Source organism: Belonocnema kinseyi, chromosome 3, assembly GCF_010883055.1.
Source record: "Belonocnema kinseyi isolate 2016_QV_RU_SX_M_011 chromosome 3, B_treatae_v1, whole genome shotgun sequence".
NCBI classification, from domain to species: Eukaryota; Metazoa; Arthropoda; class Insecta; order Hymenoptera; family Cynipidae; genus Belonocnema; species Belonocnema kinseyi.
This window is the reverse complement of record NC_046659.1, coordinates 12,822,767-12,844,586: the sequence shown is the minus strand read 5'-3', so window position 1 is coordinate 12,844,586 and position 21,820 is coordinate 12,822,767. Positions and strand designations below refer to the sequence as shown.

Genomic DNA, 21,820 nt, shown 5'->3' with positions numbered 1-21,820 from the left:
ATGCGCTGATCCGCCCTATTCCTAAGAGTTTTAGTCCCTCTTTTCCCAATGATTTCCAGCCAATTTCGATACTTTGTGCTATGTCCAAGCCGTTTGAACGTATTGTGCATTCGCAACTTATGAGTTACTTAGAGGCAAATAGGCTACTCGATCCGCTACAATCGGGCTTTCGGTCTAAGCACCAGCACTTTAACAGCCTCCCTTAAAGTTACTTCAGGCATTAAAAGCGCTATCGAAAATAAGGAAATAACAATAGTTCCATTTGATTTTTCTAAAGCTCTCGACACTGTTGATCACAAGCTGCTTTTAAATAAACGTCGCAACTTTAATTTATCTCTTTCTGCAATTGTGTGGTTCGAGTCCTACCACAAAAACCTTTTTGTACAAGTGCCTAATAATAAGGATGAACGTTCTGATTGGGCGGGGCTCAAGAGCAGTGTCCCTCATGACTAAACTCTTGCTCCACACCTTTTTGGTATGTACACCTCTGACCTTGGTAGTGATCTTGAGTATTGCAAATTCCATAAATAAATTGATGATTTTAAACTATATATATCTGGTCCTATGCCTTCCATTAATAGGTTGATTGCGCGAGTACAGAAGGATATTAATATTGTGCATCAATGGGCACTTAAGAATAGATTAAAGCTAAACCCTTTAAAACTAAAGCAATTATCTTCTCCGTCTGCTGCTATATTAGGGTCTCTGTCTCAGCTTAAGGTTGATGGCCTTGACATTCCCTTCGTTGAATCGGTGAAAGATTTGATGTACATCTTTAATCGTACTCTCTCCTAGAAAGAGCAAATTGTTGAAATCTCAAGAAATACCTTTAAAGTACTCCAACAGCTTCGAAGGAATAAGGATTCCTTGCCTACTTCAACCTGGATTCTCCTTGTTAAGAGTCTTATCCTCCCATTTTTTAATTATGGGTGTGTTCTGTATGATGATATTACAGATGAGCTGAATTCTAAACTCGATCGAGCTCTTAATGCTTGCTTACGATTCATCTATGACGTCCCGAAATATGAGTACATTACTTTATATCGGCAACGGGCAGGAATTCTCAATGTGGCTAAAAGAAGACAATTTTTCATAAGCAATCTTATTTTCAATCTCTTTTATAACAAAATCCCTCAATATCTTCTAGATGTCTTTGAATACAAAATGTGACATTACCTGCTCAGTCTTTGGAATACGATATCTGAATCAATCAGAAATGCACCTTCGCCTTATCACTTTAAAAGGCTTTTCTTTAACTTTTTTTTTAATACAGATAATTCTACTCTTGAAATTTCGCACTGGTCATCGGTAGCTTATATTAACATATTTTACTTATAGTCATTTAATAATATGTTGCATTATCTTTAGCCATCTGTAATTAACTTTAAGTTTTTCTTTTTTTTCTCTTACCTACGTCATATTTGTAATTTGATCAGAGTTGTTATATTTTACTGTAAACATGTGTAAAATTTATTCCTCAAAGGGCTGCATAGGTCTAGGGTCTTAATAAATAAATAATAATAAACTGAGCTAAAAGGATAGCTTTTTTACATGGTTTCCATCTTTTCGCGAAGAATATTTTCCAACCCAATTTTTATACATTAAGAAGTGGAGACTTATCTTAAGCGAAACGAAGTACATTTTATTATAGTATAACTCTGTTTTTTTTATTTTTTTTATTATTAAATTACAAAAATGTACAGCTGTTGTGGAGGGGCCTTCGTAAACTGAACGGATGATAGTGCCGGCGGTAGGGTAGGCTGCCGGCACGCAATAGACCGGGAACCAAGAAAAGTGACGACAATGTTATTTTACGTAGAAATTGTTTTAAACTTGAAATAAAATGATTTTTGGGGTCGTTAATTTCGAATTAAAGGCCATGTAACGAGAGATTCGCGTGACCAAAGCTGGTCCTCAATTTTTCTTTCCCAACTTACGTCTAAACGAAATATGGTATCGTTTTGAAAATTTGGCACGCTAAATAGAAGGCACGAAGGAAGGTCTCTCTGGTATTAAATAATTAGAATTATGAACAAAAATTAAATACTTATTTGGAGAAATACCGACCACGCTTTGTAACACTGCGAACAATTTTCAGTTGAGAATAGATTTTATGCTTTCACAATGATTCATTTTGATAAGAAGAGATATTTCGGGTTTCACTCGTGTAAAAAACAACGAATTGTTTGCTTACGTTTCGTGAACATTGCAGTTCACATCTTCAGGGCTGACCTGAAACTGAGGAATCAGGTCATGATGTCCTTAGGTATACTTTCTACGATGCCTGTGATTTGCCAGAGCGCCCCATCGTGGGGACTGGTCGAACTTGATTGGCCAATCAAGTCTTTTTTAAATAATCCGGGAGAACGGAAAGCCAAATCGGATTGGTATTATATCCATTGTCCCTATTGATGTTATTAGGGTGTTTTAAGATTTCGATTGCTTCTCTATGTTTTCTTGGAAATTTGTTGTGTGATTTTGAAATGACTGTTTTTTCATCAATTAAAATGTTATGACCTGTTTCCATATGATGTTCAGCTAGTGCTGATTGCGTGAAGTGTTTTAGCCTGACTTTACTTCCATGTTCCTTCATACGTTGGCTCACCGCTCTCCCGGTTTCTCCAATATAGACTTTGCCACAAGAACGAGGGATTTTATATACTCCTGGATCACTGAAGGGTGCCTTTTTATCTTTAGGGTTATTTAGTAGTTGTCCTATTTTCGCAGACTGATTTTATTTAATGCTTCTAATAATGCAGTTGATGTTTTGAAACACCTTGTATGAGCTTGCGTTTTAAACCGCAAAAATCTAAGGTTTCATGAATTATGTAGTCCACCACCTCTTCATCATCTACTGACTCTTCATTAGCTAGGATTAATTTCTTGTGATAGTATTCGTAAAATGACTCGTTGAGTTTCCACTTTCTTTCTTCAAACAACCTTCGTCGTTCCAACCTGTTTGGTAGATAGTCAAACATCTTGCTCATATCTCTAAGCAAGTATTCCACACTCATTGTAATATGTTCTGATGTAGAATGAAATGATTTTAAAGCATTGCCTCTAAACTTCGAATTAAGCAAAATTTCTGCAAAATTATGATCAAGGTGTAATGGGTGTCTCCTCTTGCTCCGAATTTCTGAAAAGTCATTCAAAATCAAGAAATATCTCAGTCGTCAATGCGACGGTGCTAAAGGATTCATCCATTACCACAACATATTAATTGCACGTTAGGCGTTAAATTCCGCCATTTTTATATAAAATTTATAATTCTCTGAAACTGCATGCAAGATCTGAAAGTAGGGAATAGTGGGTTGTGAAGCCTGGCTTATTAAATAATTAAGAGCAGGATTTGTACAAAATTATTAAAATTATTCATTCAAATTTTGGAAGCCCGGAGAATGCCATCTATAATGGCCCTCAAATCGTCCAGCGTAAACACCTGGTTGGCCACCCTGGATTACTAGAAATTTTACTAGGAGTTAACTCTCGGAATAGTCAAGACAGTATGCCTTCTCCGGACTCTCACGGCAGTGAGCAGCTCATCAGCCAGGTGGTTGCGCGCGCGCGGTGGTTTGAAATTCACCAATCCGCCGCGATGACCTACATTCAATATTTGAAAGATCGGTCGATCGTTGATCCCTGGAGTTATTCCGTTCGTGTGCCCGCCAAGTGAGCCGGTCGTTGACGGTAGCAAAGGGGTGCCATCGTGCGAAGTGAATATCAAAACCTGTTCGGCGAAGCCTATCCTAAAAAGACATAGAAATACTGGTGCCAGTAAAAGATTCTACACAAAATTTCGGCCGTCTTTGGAAGCATCTCTCTAAGTTACGTTAGAAATATAAGTAATTTTACCCTCTTTCTCCCTAAGGATTCTGTCCTGACCGGTCGAAAAAAATTCATGGCATTTAAAAATTATAACCACATTACAAAGTTGATAAGTTGCACTAAGGAGTAACAGTTTTTTCTTCCACTGACAGAAAAAAACGTCTTACAAAAAGTCCCAAATACACTCCTCAAACAAATTTTCTTTATTTCTTCGACACACAGTTTTCTTCGATCCAGGTACGTTAACATAAAAATTAGAATTTTTCATTTTCCAAGTAATTTATTAAACCAAACATTCGCTATCTGTATGGAATCTATTTAAATAATTTCTAGCACACACCCATACATCCCTAGCCAAGCATGCTTCCACCTATTCAGACACTTTTAGTTCTGATGTAAATAGTATACGAATTGTAGCAAATAGCCAAATTTAGACAAAAGGATAATCTTAAAAATGATTAATTTACAATCAGAAAATAACTGTCTATGAGTAGAACCCCAAAGGTGTGCAATATTTATAAAAACTTCACGCACATATAATAATTCTATAGAAAGTCAATAAATAGGCTGATTGTATTCGATCCGAACTTCTCGAATTGAACTCTGACTGATACTCTGACTGATACTCTGACTGACTGTAGTAACTACTGAACTCAAAATGCTAACTACTGGAAGCCTGGTGGTCCACTTGTAGTTTTTATATTAGATGGTATTCGTCGGAACAACTCACGAAATCTGTTTTAACTCTCTCAGTTTAGCTTCGACTGGACAGATGGTCTCAAGTATCTAATATCTCTTTTCACCTGTCTCTTCTTTTTATATTATAAGCTTAGCTACAGGGTGCAAGTATACCTGGAAACGTTTTGTCTGTACTCCTCCACTCTTTGATAATAGTGCTTGCCAGCCTCTAAATCCAAGGGCCGAGCATACTATTGTTAATACTTCCAATCCCTTCTAATGTGTTTCTAGAGGTACAATCAATTAAACTTCCGGCCATTTCCGATCTGATGCTTCATGCGAATAATTACTCACCAATCGCGTGTAAATAGTTTTACCATTTTGTTAAAATAAACGAGTGGTCACTTATTATGTAACAGTAGGTTCATTTATCAAAATCGGTCACCACACAAGTATTAAAAATCCTTTTGGATCTTTTATAAATCCGTCTACATTTTGAATCACGAAATTTAGAATATTTGTTTTGTTTAAATTCTGTAACTTGCGAAGGGAGATATAAGATTCGAGATTCAATTGAATTGAATGATGTTCAATACGTGATAGAATAAAACATTTTTAATTCGATCTAATGAAAGTCATTTGACCGGGTACATGAATGTTAAGAAAATCTCCGTTGCAAAGTTGAAAGTTCTTCTAAGATTGTTCTCATTTTCCTGCAATCCAAATTTACATTTTTTAATAAACTAATCTTTATGGGCCTAGAATTTAACAGGTGGCATACATGGAGGAACTCATAGTACAGATGTCACAAACGCTTCTAGAACAATGCTAATGAACATTTCTACTTTAAAGTGGGATTCCACTCTACTCGAATTTTTCCAAATACCACCAGAGATATTGCCTCAAATTCGAAGTTCTTCAGAAATTTATGGCCATGTCTACGAAGGAGTACTGCGGGGTGTTCCAATATCAGGGGTTTGTACTAAAACTATGTAATTTTTCACATGTGACTCATTTTTACGCAATTCAGTACTTTATATATCGTTAGTTCTAGTTAACCGATTTAATTGTTAAAGGTCTGAAATATTACATTTTTTTCAAAAGTAAAAAAAATCAAATCGACATATAAACAACAATTGTGAGTATGCTTCAAAGTCTTTCGTTTCGAATTCTGCAATAACGATTAATACAAAGGAAATGAAACGTTGTTTAGTGGAAGATTTAAGAATCCTATCGCATTTAAGGGCACGCAAAAAATACACGCTGCCATTTCCATTTCAAAGGCAGAAGTAATGCCAAAGCTTTTTTCTGATTCTGAAGACTTCAATCGCTTCATCGTGCAAGAACTTACAATCTTTTTGTTCGTTTTAACCAATAGTGATCCGAAAATGAAACTTAAATGACTTATAACGCACATTTATGGCTTCTTTTTGTAAAAACAATAAAGAAAATGTAGATAAAAAACCACGAGTATAGTTTTTTTTAGTTTAAAAAAATGTCAAATAATTTTTTTTTCATCGGCTATTTTCGCATCTGCAATTGCATGTTAAAAATAATATCAGACCTTAAAACATTAAATCAGTTAATTAGGACCATAGATATGGAGTTTTCAAGAAAATGTTACCAAGACGTTTAAAGTCCCATATCTCGGCCATGTTTATAAATGTTAAAAAACTCTTTAAAGGAATTTTCCTTTACTGACATATGACTTTATATGCCGATTTGAAGTCAGATCTTATTCCAAGAGGAATATTCTTATTATCTTCTGACATGTAATTAAAAGCAGTTTAAGTAACCACCGCAGGGTCCAACAGGAAGCAACTGCCATCTATGAAATTGACACCAACTCCCAGTAGAACCACGGTAAATCATACCTAAGCCACGCCTTACGAGCATGAGATCGATTGTCATAGGACCACGAGGAAATCACGATGACAGGCCGGCGAAAGCCTCGTGTGTCTGGAGGACACGAAGCAACCTGAGGATAACAGCCTTCTACATTCATCTCGCAAGTGCCTTGGCATATTTTTGGCACGCGGGGACGGCTTTAGGGTTACGAATCAGTGATAGCTTCGCACCTTCGAGAGGACCGATTACAAAGACAATTACCTTAACCGAATATTTTGGATACACTCATTGCTGCTCCCTTTTAAGGTCTTGATACTTCTCCTTCTATTCCTTCTTCTTGGCAGTGATGCTGTAGTCGGCCGGAGTCGAGAATTCGACAAAAAATACATTTTATTTCTCGAAATCTTGAAAAACGATAGCAGGCCTTTAGTTTGCAACGGATATTGCTGTCGAAAATCATAGTTTCAGAAAATTGAGCACTTCTGGTTTTAGACAATTGACTCTATCTTCCTCGAACAGTGTGGCAGGGCAGGTTTGCGGCAAGCATCACAAATAAATAAATCAATCCTAAAGCCTCATTATGTCCGCAAAGATAGGTCGTTTCCGCGTGAGTGAAATACCCGAGTAATATTTGTTTTAGGTACTCAACGTGTGCATGACACGCTCTACAACTATCGCTGGGAACTTCTGGATGGAAAATGTAGGCACGGTATACTAAGGTGGAAATGACACCATCCTGACATGCGAAAATAAGACCCTCTGCCTGATTCGCGGCTGTGTAGTAAAAGAATGCTTTTTTGCCAATCATTTCGTGTTTCTGGACAATTTTTAGGAAAACATTTGCAATGATGTAAGCTGTACCCAGAATTTCAATATCATCAAGGTGTATACAGGAAAGGTTTGTATGGACTTTGGATCGGACAAGTGTGCCAAAATTAATCTGAAAAAAGGAAAGATTATTCAAGTTCCCGAGGACCCGCAGCTTGTGGATATAAGTGTTATTAGACCTGGGCGTGCCTCAAAGCTGCATTCAGGACGCAACATCAGTCTCTCCGAAGCAGACACAAGCATCTTGTTTGAAAGATTTGTTGTTCAAATCTGTCGGTGTTTAACAAGGTTCTTTTGCGACTAACATGCTTGCCGTCCCTGTTCTAACACTACTTGTTTAGGGTGGTTCAATGGACGAAAAACGAACTCTCGGCCCTTGATTTTGCTACGCGTAAGATCGTGAGAGAAGATGCTTTTTCCAAAGCGGTCGTTGCCGGCTACTCCTGGGTGTTTTGTTTTTGATTTGGAAAATAACTCATTTTCTTCTCAAGAGTAGCTAGAGAAATATTCGGTTAATCCTTAGAGAGCACCACTTGGAGAGATGAGGGACCTAGATTTGTATTGGTAGAATATAGTCATTTTTTACAAATCGATTTAGTAGCATAAGCTGCAGGTCGTCTGAATTACTAAAAAAATATTATATTTTAAACTAAAAGTGCAAGATTTAAAAAAATGATTGGTTAATCAAAATTTCCTCAAAATTATCTTGAGCCTTTTTTGATAAAAGCATATTTAAATCTTTGATATAATCAGTAGAATTGTGTATTCTACAGTTGTTATTAAATGATTAAAAAAGAACTTTTTTACATAAATATATTGATAGATAGATAAATAAATAGATACATAGATAAGCGTTTATTTTTCGGCCTGCTGGCCTAACCTTCCTCGCTGCGCCTCGCCTCGCACGCATGTTTAGTCAAAAATAGCTGATGATTATAAATTTCTTGGAAAATGGCATTGGATTTTCATCATAGATCGATTTAACTACTAAAAATTATACATTTTTTATTTTTTCTGAATCTGATGTGTCCAATTTCTTAAAACCGGACAATGTGTATGCGCAAAAGTTTCCTCTAATGATTTTGTACTGATTTGAAAAGGTTCGATTCAAATCTTACCAAGAATTGGCTGAGGTATGCAATACATGTACGATTACTACCGTTCTTTAGGAAAAGATATTCGCATCTTTTAGGGTTTCGTAGGAAACCTTATGCAGTCTGTATAAAGGCTCTCTGCTCGTTACCACGCCTAGAACAAAAACTATTAGGTCTTCCGATATATTTTTTGCATGGAGATATTTTTTGCATGTCTAATGCGAGGAAAATTACTGCGAGTTAGGAGTTAGCACTCCTAGAGTAAAAACAATTATGTTTAACGAATTCATTTTTTGCATAAAGATGCATTTAAAGTGGCTAATGCGAGTAAAAATAATGAGAAACCGTAGTTAAAGGCTCACCATAGCGATGCTATGCAAAAACTGAACAATTTAAGCCTTTTGATTTATTTAGACCAATTTAGGCCTTTTCAAAATTGACTCAAACTCGGCTCCACACCATCATACAGGATCACATTTTCTGAAAACGGAAGAAATCTCTTAATGAACTCCTAGGGTCAACTTTAAAAAAAAATTCACAAATTTAACTTAAAACCAATATACGAAATTAAAAATTTGCAAACAAAAATAATTCTCTACCGTTCCCGTTCCTATGAAACCCTTAAGTGAGGGCACTTGCTTCTAACTTCAGCCCCTGATTTTTTTTTTTGTTGGCGGCGATTCTCTATCGATGATCTTCATCATTATTATCAGTTCCTGTAGATATACTACTACTATGGATTCTCTAAGTGTGAAAGCTATTCGACCTATACTACTGGCGGATATTATCGTAAAATATCAAATTAATAAGTTAATTTTCCTAGCTCTTGCCTCCAAAAGTCCCTAAATATAAAAATTTTATTTTCGTATTTTTTCGTGCTAATTAAATATTCATAAGACCAAATTACATAAATGGAGGCTCATTTAAGTTAGAATTTAATAACATTTCCTAAGGATGTTCAAGAAAATTTTTATTTATATTATGTACCGCAATATGACCTTTCAAAGTCAAAGCTAATTTTTAGTAGATCACCCGGCGTGTGGTTCGATACTATCCGTCAGTAGTATACTCTACTTTTTCAAAAATAATTTCAACCTTTTTAATGCGGCTTCCAGGTTTTTACATAAAAGCACATACCATAAAAGTATGTGGATCCTTTGGAACCATCTCATGGAGCGTCCTAATGCATGACCATGCAGCAACATAAACCAATTATAAAGAACTGCCATTTCTTGAAGCTTGTCAACTACTTGAATGCAACAGCATGTGATAAATCTACATTAACTTCTCAAGTCGAAGCACTTGAGAACAAGGGCCTATCCATAAGCTAACCGTCTCGTAAAAAAACTCTACCGGCAACTCCAAGCAGCACTTTCCTGTTGCAATAATATGTGGGTTAAAACTCTCTCAGCTGAACTTTATAGAATGAGATCTACGTTAAAGAAAGACATCGGCAAGACCCCAGTAGTATGATGAGTCCATCATTTTCTCTAAACAATTCCTTTCGCCTTTGTCATACATCCTTATAGCTCCCGCATGGGTTCACAATATGAGGGACCATTTGCAGAATTTGTCTCCTGATGCCACTTCGCGTCACAGGAAACATACGTGTTGTCTTTTGAGGCGCATAAAAATGTATGCTGAATGTTTAATTTTTTTCTTTGTACAAAGGCTATCTCAAGGTCAATGCGAGGCACGTTAAGTGCTTTACTGTATTCATCGGATGAAAAAAACTTGCCAAAATCGGCTAACCGCTTTAAACTAGCCTACATCTAGTTTATTTCTTCTCCTGAAATATTTATTTTGTTTTTGTACAAAAAAACTACACTTGTAAATTCTCGCGGTAGGGTAACTGTGAGCGCTTAGACGTGATAATGTGTAAAGGCACTGCAATCCAATATACTCACAAAAGGTAATGTGAGACCGACACTACCAATGCCTAAGTGTACACTATTGTGCCTGAGAAAGGCGGCTCCCTGCAATATTCTCCCAAAATCCAATGGACGTAACTCACAAAGTCAAAAGAGAAAAAAAGCTTTACAAACTTCACTAATTCCAGATTGAGGGTAGAATCTCTTATAAACACATAGAGATACAAATTTTTAATATACACGTATGTTGTAACTCATGCTAAAAATACTAAGGCACAGCATCTGGAGATTTTGGGAGCGTGGAGTGTTAAGGTGCGATCCTATTAATAAGTGTAACGTCCCTCACAGCAGTAGGATATACCGGGATATCCCATTTGATCCCATTTATCTCCTAGGTTGTTCCCGGTATCACCCCAGGTATGACCAGTCGGACATTGCGTAAAACGGAAATTGGAATATCCCAAGGATATCCATGATATTCATATGACGTTTCTGGGATATTCAAATGTCCCAAGCAAGATTTATAAACAATTTAAGAACCTACTTCGGATATTTGATTCTCCCACAAATATCCCATAGATATCCTTGATATCCTGAGGATATCCCAATTTCCGCCTTGCGGAATATCCAATAGGTTATCCCTGGGAGAACCTTGAATATAAATGGGATATCTCGGTATACATATATTATTGCTATGAGAGGTCATAAACATGACGATGTACTGAGTTTATTTTGTTTTACCAAATAAAGCCTAGACCAAATGTTTCCAAATTAACTGCACGCACAAGGAGCACCATAGAACGATCTTGACACAATAGTATAGTCATCCTAGAAAAAACAATATGCCATATAGGGACAGGAGAGGGCCCTGGAGCCGTAATCTCGAGCTTGTATGTAATTTTTTGCTGCATTCGCCAAGTTCTGATTGGCTGTTTCTATTCAAATATTACTTTTAATTGATCTGTAGTCAATTAAATTTTTGTTAACGTTCCGTATACCCTTAAAACAAAAAATGTCAATTCTTCATGAAATCGATCTTTTGAACACTGTATTTTCGTATTTTTTTACTTCGAATTAATAATATTAGTCTAGTGGAATATTTATTATCATTAGGTAATTAAGTTTCAATTATTTAAACAAATGGAATGTGTTTAAATAATTTTTTCTTTGAAAATTCGTTTCTCCCTAAAATTTATTACTATTAGTCTAGTGGAATATTCATTAACATTAATTCATTAACGTTCAATTGTTTAAACAAATGGAGTTTATTTAAATAATTTTTTATTAAAAAATATGACTTAAATATTACTGATAAATTAATTTTTATTATTGTTATTATTTTATTTAACTTTTACTCGGGTGAACCCGGTTATACATCGTAGCCACGGACTAAGTTAAGTGACTGATGAGATTAGAATGCTAAAAGTTAATTAAACTAATTTAATACGATGCTTGGAACCTCCTGCCATGATGTTGTAGGTATAAAATTACGAGCGGCCACAACCGTTGAAGGTGACAACAGTTACCTCTGGATGCTTTCTTAGAGCTGCTATCTGATACTCCACGGGTTCATAGTCGTCCACTTCCTGATGGTCAAGACAGTTTCTTACAAAGCAACAGGTGTTTAATAAAACCGCCTTCTGAGCTGCAGCGAATACCCTACTGACTCCTAAATGTTCAAGATGTTCAGTGCATCTTGTGTGCACATTGCCTGTAGCCAAAATCACAATGGGATGAATGGATGCATGATTCACATTCCTCCATATGGTCTTTACTTCATGCCTTAACTCGTTATACTTGTGGATCTTGTTTGCATAGGTTTTCTGTAAATCTCGGTCAAGCGGATAAACAATGTCGATGATGTAGACTCTTCCACCTTTTTTTTCTCGCATCACGATGTCAAGTCGATTGGCCGAGATGTAATAATCAGTTTGGATAGTAACATCCCAATATAAGATGTAATCTTCGCTTTCTAAAATGGGCATTGGAATGTATCTATAGAAAGGCATCGATTCTTTGAAGAGTCCTAGGTTTAACGTAAGTTGTAGATGTATGATGCCCGCTACAGCATTATGTCTGTGCCTATATTCTCTCTGAGCCATTACGCGACACCCATCAATAATGTGCTCGATGGATTCGTTGGTACTCCACAAAATCGGTACCGGTCAACCATGTCTTGATGTAACACGTGTTTGCGATAATTCCTGGTGCTGACAACCTTGTCTTGTATCGCAATGGCCAATCTTCGCGTCTTTGGACACAGAACACCCTTTCCTAACCATATATTAGATGCCTCACTATCCACTTCATTTTGATCTAACGTTTCGGGGTATTCGCCATGAATGGCTCCCCCATTCCCATCTGAGGACAACTTTAAGGGCGTGTAGTCAAGATCCGCTTCATAGATGTTACTGTAAAGCGCAACATTTCTTTTGCTGTTTAAATAGTCTCGCGACTGTATAAATTGTGGCTCACACAGTTTTTTGACATCCAAGAAATTCCTACCCCCTATATGACGTGATAGAACTACTCTTTCAATCGCTGAATTTTTGTGGTGCATTCGATGCTCCGTCATTTCTACGAAAACAATTCTGCTTAACTTTTCAAGGTCGGTGTTAGACCATTTTCTGAGCCCGATGGAGTACGTGAGGACAGGGCTGACATGTGTTGATTGCCCTGATTTTGTTTGCCGAGTTGAGAAAACTCTTTATAATCAATCTGTATCTCGTAGTGAAGGCATTCGTTAGGCTGCAGTTTCTGGGCTGAACTATAGTACAGCTTCAGGTCGTGCATGTAAAGAAGATGGGACTTCTTAAAATATACCCGTCGTAAAGCATATTGATCTAGTTATTCTTGGTTGTTCATGATCAAAATACTTGATTTTTGTCCCCGAAAGCCTCATCGCATGACTTAGAAAGTGAATATTGCGTGGGCAGATTTTTTAAAGTTTTAACACTTCAGCAAATAGTCATGCGGCATGGAAGGAAACGCTTGCTTGTAGTTTATCTATTTATTTATATAGATTATTAGATTGAAAACGTTGCCACAGGCTTAAGATGGTTACTGCCAAACATGTCGAAGGCATTTTTGGTTCGAGTTGGATTTTTATTTGATTATTTTGCACGGGGCTGTCCCGATATATATTATAAGTCAGGGACGCATTTTTATAATGCAATCAAGTGATCTGCTGAGAGCAGTCTGCCCTGACATATTGAACAAAGCCTGGTTGTCACCCCACCATTGACTGACTGGATTGGTAAAGGTACATAAAAAAATCTCCAGAGGTACCGGCTCAGGAATCGAACCCCGGGCCTCTGAGGTGAAGTCCGAGTTTCTAATCAACTGAGACCCCGATGCTCATCATATATATTATTATTAAATTAATTATTAATCAGTAATTAATTAGTACTGATAAATATTCTACTAGACCCACACAAATTCCATTTGTTTAAATAATTAAAAATTAATGAACTAATGAAAACGATTCCACTAGACCAATAGCGAAATTTTAAGCGAATTTTAAGCGAAAAAACCAAATTTTCAGAAAAAATTATTTAAACAAATTCCATTTGTTTAATACTTACAAATTAATTAACCAATGATAATAAATATTGCATAAGACAAATAATAATAATTTCAAGTAAAAAAAGACCAGAATACAGCGCTCAAAAGGTCGATTTTATGAAGAATTAACATTTTTTATTTTAAGGGTAGTTTTCAGGTAATCGTGGGGGTGTATAGGGATGTCAAACCCATATGTCTGATGCATGAAATTCTTCGTTGGATAATTCTCTACAGGCTCTAATACTTTCCTGTCACATTTTTTCAAACCCTAAAAAATTATTATACATGGGAAACTTCAAGTCAAAACCGGCATCTGCTAAAATAAAAAACATAAAAAAATAAAAAATTAGGGAATTTCTTTTTTCGGATTTGTAATGGAATGGGGGGATCGTTGCCCTCAAAAAAGTGTTTTTGTGCCACCCTGTTGCTCATTTCCAATTTTATTTTTACGATTTAAACGTAGCACATACGGTCTACACATCAGCCTTACCTTTTTTTAACTTCTAAATTAAGTCCCTACCTAAGTGACCCACGAGAGGTTCATCGAACCTTCGGCAGCGTTGTGTTAGATGGGAGTTCATATGATCTCATTTTCACATTTCCGCCCCAAAGTGGGAAATAAATTATGTTTTTGGTTAAAAATAACGTACAGCCTACAAATATTGAGCAATTTGAACCAAAAAAATTTGATAAAAAGCTGTTAAGATTTCTAAGAGAGTTGTCGATTCTGATTTTTTAATTAGGTTTTCAATTTTTTACAAATAAAAAAATATGACGAAAAACTAGTTATTTGATCTATTTAACGTTCCCGGTGCTCGTTAATAATAGAAAAATGGTTGAAATTGCCTAGTTTCATAGAGTACCATTAGCTAAAGATGTTCCAATATTATATATTGAACAACAAAATTTTTGAAAAACAGATTATTTGTTGAAAAAATGTTTTCTACGATTTTCCATAATTATAATTATACAAATTTCCTAATTAAACAAAATTTACATTGAAAACGACGAATTTTTTTGTCGAAAAATGCCTGATTACTGCATTTGTACATTAACTTTGTTTATAATATAAACAATTATAATCATCAGAGAATTTTTAAAAACATAATATTGTTTCCACTCGAATTTCTTACAATATACAGGGTGACAAAAAATAAGTGTATAAAACATTTTTTACCTAAGAAACGTATAATGAATGCAAATGAAAAACAAACTGTAGAAAGTAATAACTTATTGCTCAAGTAATTCTATGATTAACTATTTTCAAAGTGACCACCCTTAGCACGAATACACAATCTCAATCGCTTAACGAAATTCTCTGTCACGGACCGCAGCTCCTCTACTGTTATTCGATTCCACTCTCGATCCTTGCCTCTAGAATTGACCATTTACTATAGTCCAAGGAATGAAGACCCGTTGATTATGGTGGCCATTCTTGAGATGTGATGAAATTCGGAAAATGAGCCTTACACCAATCTTGGGTCTTTTTTGCTCTGTGAGCTGGCGCTGAGTCCTGTTATAACATCCATTCTTCATTCCAAAAGTGCTGCTGGGCCCAATAAAAAACTACAGCCTCTAAGGGGTCTGTGCAATATACATCTTGGTTTATTTAGACTCCTTTCTCGACAAAAATCAGGGGTGCCTTGCCACTGGCGCATATTCCACCCCATACCATAATGGATATAAGATTCTGTCGATGTTCAATTATGGATGATGCTCCAGGAGCTTTTGTAGACGAATTCCTATTGTTTTGTCGGTTGTGCACTTGCTCAACAATAAAGGGCTTCTCATTTGAGAAGACAGTTCTTTCCCAGCCCAGACCTGCGGCCCGACGTAGAAGTAAGCGAAATCTTTGAAGCCGTACAAGTCTGTTTTCATCTGTTAGCAACTGGCCTTTTTGAATCATGTAAGGTTTGAGTCCAAGTTCTTTTTTTGCTATGAGGCGCACCGACTCACAATTAATACCCGTCTCGCGAGCTACTAAAAGTGCAAAAAACGCGTTTCTTAGCTGTTTTTGAGGTTATGTAACCGAACAAGAAAAATATCTACCACCAAAGCTAATATGGAATTTGAAAGTACTAATCTTCCCCTTTCAAACTTACTTGTATTTATTAGGATATCTTTATTTTTCACCAAAATATTGTAATTTGAAATTTTTTATTTTAATGTTTTAACCTATTAACCCTGAGGTGTTCAGATTTATACAACGCATTTTCTATTGCTGGCGGTACGATATTGTTTCTTCAAAATATTATCTCAGGGGTTTTCGAGGGTGTATGGAACTTTATTATTCCAAGAAAAATATGCAACTAAACTTATTGTTCCCAGAGTCAGGTGGGTTAGCATGCTTGCGGCTTGTTGGCGGTGGTTTCTACCTCTAGGAAACGGCTTCCGTAGAAATGAAAAGACGCGGGTTCCGTATTTTTTATTGTTTTATCAATGTGAAAAGTTTGGTTCTAAACGATTGTACGCTTTTTTGTTGGTATTTTGTGCGGGATCCTTTGTTCTTTTTTAAAACCCTAAATTGTGGCCGCCATACACGTAGAATAATAAAAAATTAAAACAACGGGCACCAAGTTCTCGTGTTTTACAAATCGTGCATAAAAGTTTGATACACTTATTTTTTGTCACCCTATAACTTGAAAAAACATATATTTATGGACAATAGTAGAAAAAACGTGTTCAAAAAATAATTTGTTAACAAAATTTTTTTGTAAATCATCTAATATTGGAATATCCTTAACTAATGTTACTTTATGCAGCTAAAGCGATTTCAACCATTTTTCTGTTATTGACGAGCACCGGGAACGTCAAATAGAAAAAATGGCAATTTTTTTCGTCATATTTGTTTATTCATTAAAAAATTGAAAACCTAATTCAAAAATCAGGCTCGATAACTCTCTTAGAAATATTATTAGCTAGACACAATTCTTGTTCACACACCTTTTCATCTATTTTGCATAGTTTAACCGCAAAATGTAATTTTTGATTTTCTATTATTTTGTTGTGCTGTTCAAGTTTGAATTTTTGATTTTTCAAGAAAATTAAAATATTTGTTATGATAATCTTGTAGGGTATTCAAAAAGAAATATTTTTCTTCTCGGGTCTGTTTTTCATATCGTGCGTTATTTGGCTTAAAATGTTCATTTACTGTGTTTTTAAGAATTCTGTAAATGATATAACTCTAGTAAATATTGCTTTTATCAAAAAAAAGTCATTAGGGTAAATTGTCTGCCTTTTCGAATACTATGAATATCCGTGCAGACAATTTTTGAATTTTGAAAAAGTGATCTCAAAAATATTCAAAATGTGCTCACTTTTTGAATTTTTATCCAAAATGGCTGGCTAACGAACTTGACCTTCATCTTAAGTTACTAAAAGAGTTTACGAAAGGAACATCCAATCAGTCAATTCTTTCGAAAATTATCGCGCTAACAAAAAAAAACCATCCACGAACGGACATACATACTGACAGACCGACACATTCATAAAAACCTGTTTTTCGGATTCAGAGGATCTCAAAACGTGGACATTAGGCAAAAACTGGGGGGTCAAATTTCACACAAATCTAATACCTTATCTGATGAGAAGGTCAAAATGTATTGATCAGGCATTTGTCGAGAGACCAAATTATTTTTTTCTATGTCATAATTTGTTGATTAGCCTCGTCAGTTTTTAAAACAAATGCATCATTTAGTCATTTTTCGGCATAAATTTTTTTTCAATGTCAGTCCAACATTTTGCATTAGTTGCTAATTTTATGATTTTTCAAAACAAATGCACAGAATTTATTTAGATGTGAGACTTTTGAATTGTGATCTTGATAGTAAATTCAGAAACATTCATGATTAGTTGATAAATTCTATCATGTTTTAAACCAATTTAATGAACATGTTCATTTTTTAAATATTCGTTAAAAAAAATTATAAGGCTTATCAACTCATCATGAATATTGCTGAATTTATTATAAAGATACCAATTAAAAGTCTGACAATTTTCTTTTCAGGAACCACAATACATAAACAAACAAACTTTTAGAAAAAATACTTTTATACCAAATAATAAAGATTGTCTGAAAAAATTCGTAACCCCTATCGATGCTCATGGAAATTTTTCGGAGTTTCAAGAAAATACTAGCCCAGATCGTCCTTCGTCTTATTTTTCTGTCGGCAGCAAAAGCACAAATCGCAGAGAAACTGAACATCTCCGGGCTCAAAACACTTGCGAAGGACTTTCTTATGCAACCCAGATGACTCTTCCAGCCACAAGATAACTAGATGCTGCAAATTTGTTTGAATATATTACCAACTGTACACTAACAAAACCCTCTAAATATAGGAATGCTCGAAGACAGCAGTACAAAGTGATGCGCGAAGTTTACAAAAAATTTGTTGTCATTATCCGTCTTATGATTGGGTTCCTGAGTCGAAAGAAATTTTTAGCTGTACAAATCTGCAATAACTGTGACGGAAACAAAAGTTTCGTTTACTTTACGAACACTTTTAGACCATGCGACCCAAAGAATTTTATCCACGTGATCAGAAATCATTGAGAGGCTCGCTGCAGATAATTTGAAAGAGTTTACTTTTATTTTTAAACAGGGTTGTGACGGTACATCCGGTCAGTGTAGATACAAACTTAAATTCACTGACATGCATGGGATATGCATGGGAAAAATCCTCGTAATCCTCTCCAGTTCTCTCCAATTTCAATTCTATTTATGACAGAAACACATGACTCAATGATTGCTCAAATCGATAATAATTAAGAATAGGAAAGAAATTTTTTTGACTTTCGTAACAGTAGTTAATGGCATCAAAATTTTCGTGAATTACTACAAGCTTCAGTTTACTATGGTTGTTAGGAAATATTCATTATGTAACTAGCACAGCACCAGCAATGCGCTGTTATCTTTCTGATGCCACATCCTGAGAATTTAATGATGTTGTTGAAATGCTAAAAAAACTATTAATGAAAAGAATGTGCAATTTCGTCTTTCTCCTCTTTCTGCATGGATTAGATTTTTTGAGTTTTTTTTTGCACGTATCATTCAGGTTATAAATCAAATCTTGACAAACAAAAAAATGCTGAAAAAGTGAAAAAAGTAGATACACGAAAAATCCTACAAACAGTTAGGGTTGTTGGTTGGTCGACCAAAACAGAATTAAGCGAGTTTTAATTATGGTAATACTTCCGGACGTTTTTTCGAAAATGCAAAGATTTCTTCTGAAATTACTGAAGTTAAAGAAGATTTAATTAGGCGTTTCCACGCAATACTTCAAGTTATTTTCAGTGGTTTCGAAATTGATGTAAAAAAGTTTTAAAACTGTGCTACTGAAACTACGAGAATATTTGTTGACTTATAGCCATGGTTCAAGATGGCAAGGTATGTCCATAAAATTCAAATGCATGGGCATAAGGTCATTGGGTCCTTATGGCTTACAATCAAACAAATGTCAGAAGAAGCTCAGAAATGAGGTAACAAGTACATAAAGAAGTTTCGCGAGCATTTTGCACGGAAATGTAATCGTTCAAAAAGTATGGAAGATGGTTATAACAGGCTCTTGACAACATCAGACCCGAAAATTGCTAGTTTACTTAAACTTCCTTAAAGAAAACTAAATCCATTTTCTCAAGAAACGTTAGAATTGCTTGGTGGAATAGAAGTTCAATTGTCCGACTTGAATCGTGAGATTAATGACTGATGAAAGTGATGTTAACAGTGGTGAGTCGAAATCGTAAGGACTGCGACGAAATTGGTAGAAAATCAAATTAATGCCTCGGAAAGCAATCCATTATAGTGAATAATCCATCTAAATTGACGAATCTTGATCCATGTTGGATCCTCCATTTTGAATTTCGAAAATCTGAATGAATTATCGTAATCAGCGACGTCGAAAATGAAAGTATACCGAGTTACAAAAATATTGAAGGATTTCCCTTAATTTTTCCGCCATATTAGATCCGCTATTTAAAATTTCAGAAATCTGAAGCCATTATTGTAATATTCGACCTCCAAACGTAAGTATACAAAAAATTATGGAATTCAGATAACATCATATTTTGGTCAGCTTTTTAGATTTACCGACCACTATGGGGCGCCGTAACAAGATTCAATTTAGAATTTCTGACCGCACTCCGGGATGCCTTTTGAGCATGTCTATCCGATTTCAACCTGCAATTTTATGTAGGGATAGTAGAAAATTAGGACTTTCATGTATTACACTCCAAGAAAAAAATTTTTTTTCAGCATTAAATTGGTGAATAATTAAAAGTTGTTTTATTTTAGTGTTTGGGTGACCAGCAGTCAGCCTTAGTTGGTCAAATGTGCTTTGAACTTGGCCAAACAAAAAGCACATATGGAACTGGTTGTTTTCTTCTATATAATACAGGAACAGCGGTAAGAAAAAAAAAGTTAAATTGAACTCTTTACCTTTCGTCTGCAAAATATATGGATGTTTTTGCCATATTTTATTTGTATCATTTTTTAATTTCAGTCTAGATAGAGGTATTTCCGCATTATTCTTTCGTTTTTTAAATATTCTCACACGAAAACTCTAGATTTATTGGATTTAATATACGTGACCGCCCCCGAAGACATGGGTTTATGTGGAAAAAATAGAATTTTAGTTTTTTACACCAATCGATTGTTTTTTATTTGCTTTTCATAATAAAAAATATTCCTATATCTGAAAAATTCGAATTGGAGTTCCTGTGTTGGACAGGCTCTTCATTCGCTCTTCCAGTAAAATGAAGCTACCACGTTTCTATGCCTGTAAAACATGTTAAAAATGTATTTTTAGCGCGATTATAAACTAAATTTTTAGGGCATGCTCGACGATGCTCTAATTTTCTCTAGTAAATCTGTAATTGTTGCTCTAGTAGGATTTTCTGATAGAAAATTGTTATTCCTTTTTAATAAAATGGAACTTTCTTGTAGAACAAAATTTTTTTGGTGACATGTAATTTTTGATAAAAATCCGTTCATATAAGTATTTTGACTTTGATCTTTACGAAATGCACATGCGATTTGCACAGCTGCTGGCGCTGGAGTAAACATTTTCGTTGAAATTTTGGAGTGGACATTTTAGTTTGAAATTAGCTATAACTTTTTCGCGCACTGTCATATTAACTTTATCCGTGGTGGAATTCTTCACCCAACATACCGCTTAATTTCCGCGAGAATATGAAAGTGTGCTTCAAGTATTTTTAGAGTAAAGTAGGATGATGGAGTCGCTGACATTTGAATTGTAAAAGCGGTCACACGACTATGAGATTTCCATTCTGAGTTCTAAAACGAAACATAATGTCAAATCCATGAAATTTCAGTAGCCTATGCTTCACTGAACTAGCTTTATTTTACTCAGAATGTTTAAACATTACGCAGAAAAGATATGAGCATGTAACGCATTCAATTTGTAGCTGGTGACAAATATTACATAGGTATATTTTTGGGATTTTATCTAACTATTATATTTTATATCTTTTTATAAGAGATTCTTTTATGACAGTAAGCTCTTGTTCCTATTTCAGGGAGTCTGCCTGCACATTTTTATGCGATATAACTTGTATTTTGAGTGTAGGATTGCCTATAATATTACTGTGACAGAAAAATGACACCTTCCGTGGAAACGCCCATATAGATCTCGGAAAGAATCTAAAAATGCATTGTACATTAACCTATCTCAAAATTCCTTTGGCCAATTTTTAGGAGAGCATCGTCACATTCGAGAAAACCGGATGTAACAGCTTGGTTCATTCATAGCTAGTCACTCGATGACGAGAAGACAATCCATTTTTCTTATTTTCGCCAGAAACTCCAGAATTTTGTTTTTCGTTGGTAGCATTATTCCTTTAATCTCCGACCTGAGCTTCACTCCTGAAATCCAATTTTTAATTTAAATTGGTTTGTATTAAATTATGTTGAATGTGAATAACTTTTTGTCTTCTTTATGCTCTCAAATAGACTTTTCTATACAATCGTGGTACGAGGGTAGTTCAATAAGTCCGTAGAATGAAGTATAAAAACAATTTTTTTTTGGGTAAATTTTTTTTTATTTTTCAACATAATCTCCTTGGAGCTCTATACACTTGGTCAATCGCTTTTCAAGT

At 35.2% G+C, this 21,820-nt stretch overlaps 1 protein-coding gene across 5 annotated transcripts in view; it reads left to right on the top strand.

Moving 5' to 3' along the window:
- Window positions 1-21,820, top strand: part of LOC117170366 (glycerol kinase-like) — a 331,719-nt gene that overhangs the window by 147,647 nt on the left and 162,252 nt on the right. For 3 of the 5 annotated variants that reach the window (XM_033357117.1, XM_033357120.1, XM_033357118.1), the window contains exons 4-5: window positions 5,266-5,478; window positions 19,998-20,108. In XM_033357117.1, coding sequence (XP_033213008.1) covers window positions 5,266-5,478; window positions 19,998-20,108 — 324 coding nt within the window. The remainder of the gene's footprint in view (window positions 1-5,265; window positions 5,479-19,997; window positions 20,109-21,820) is intronic. The other 2 variants (XM_033357121.1, XM_033357119.1) reach the window with 2 other exon arrangements.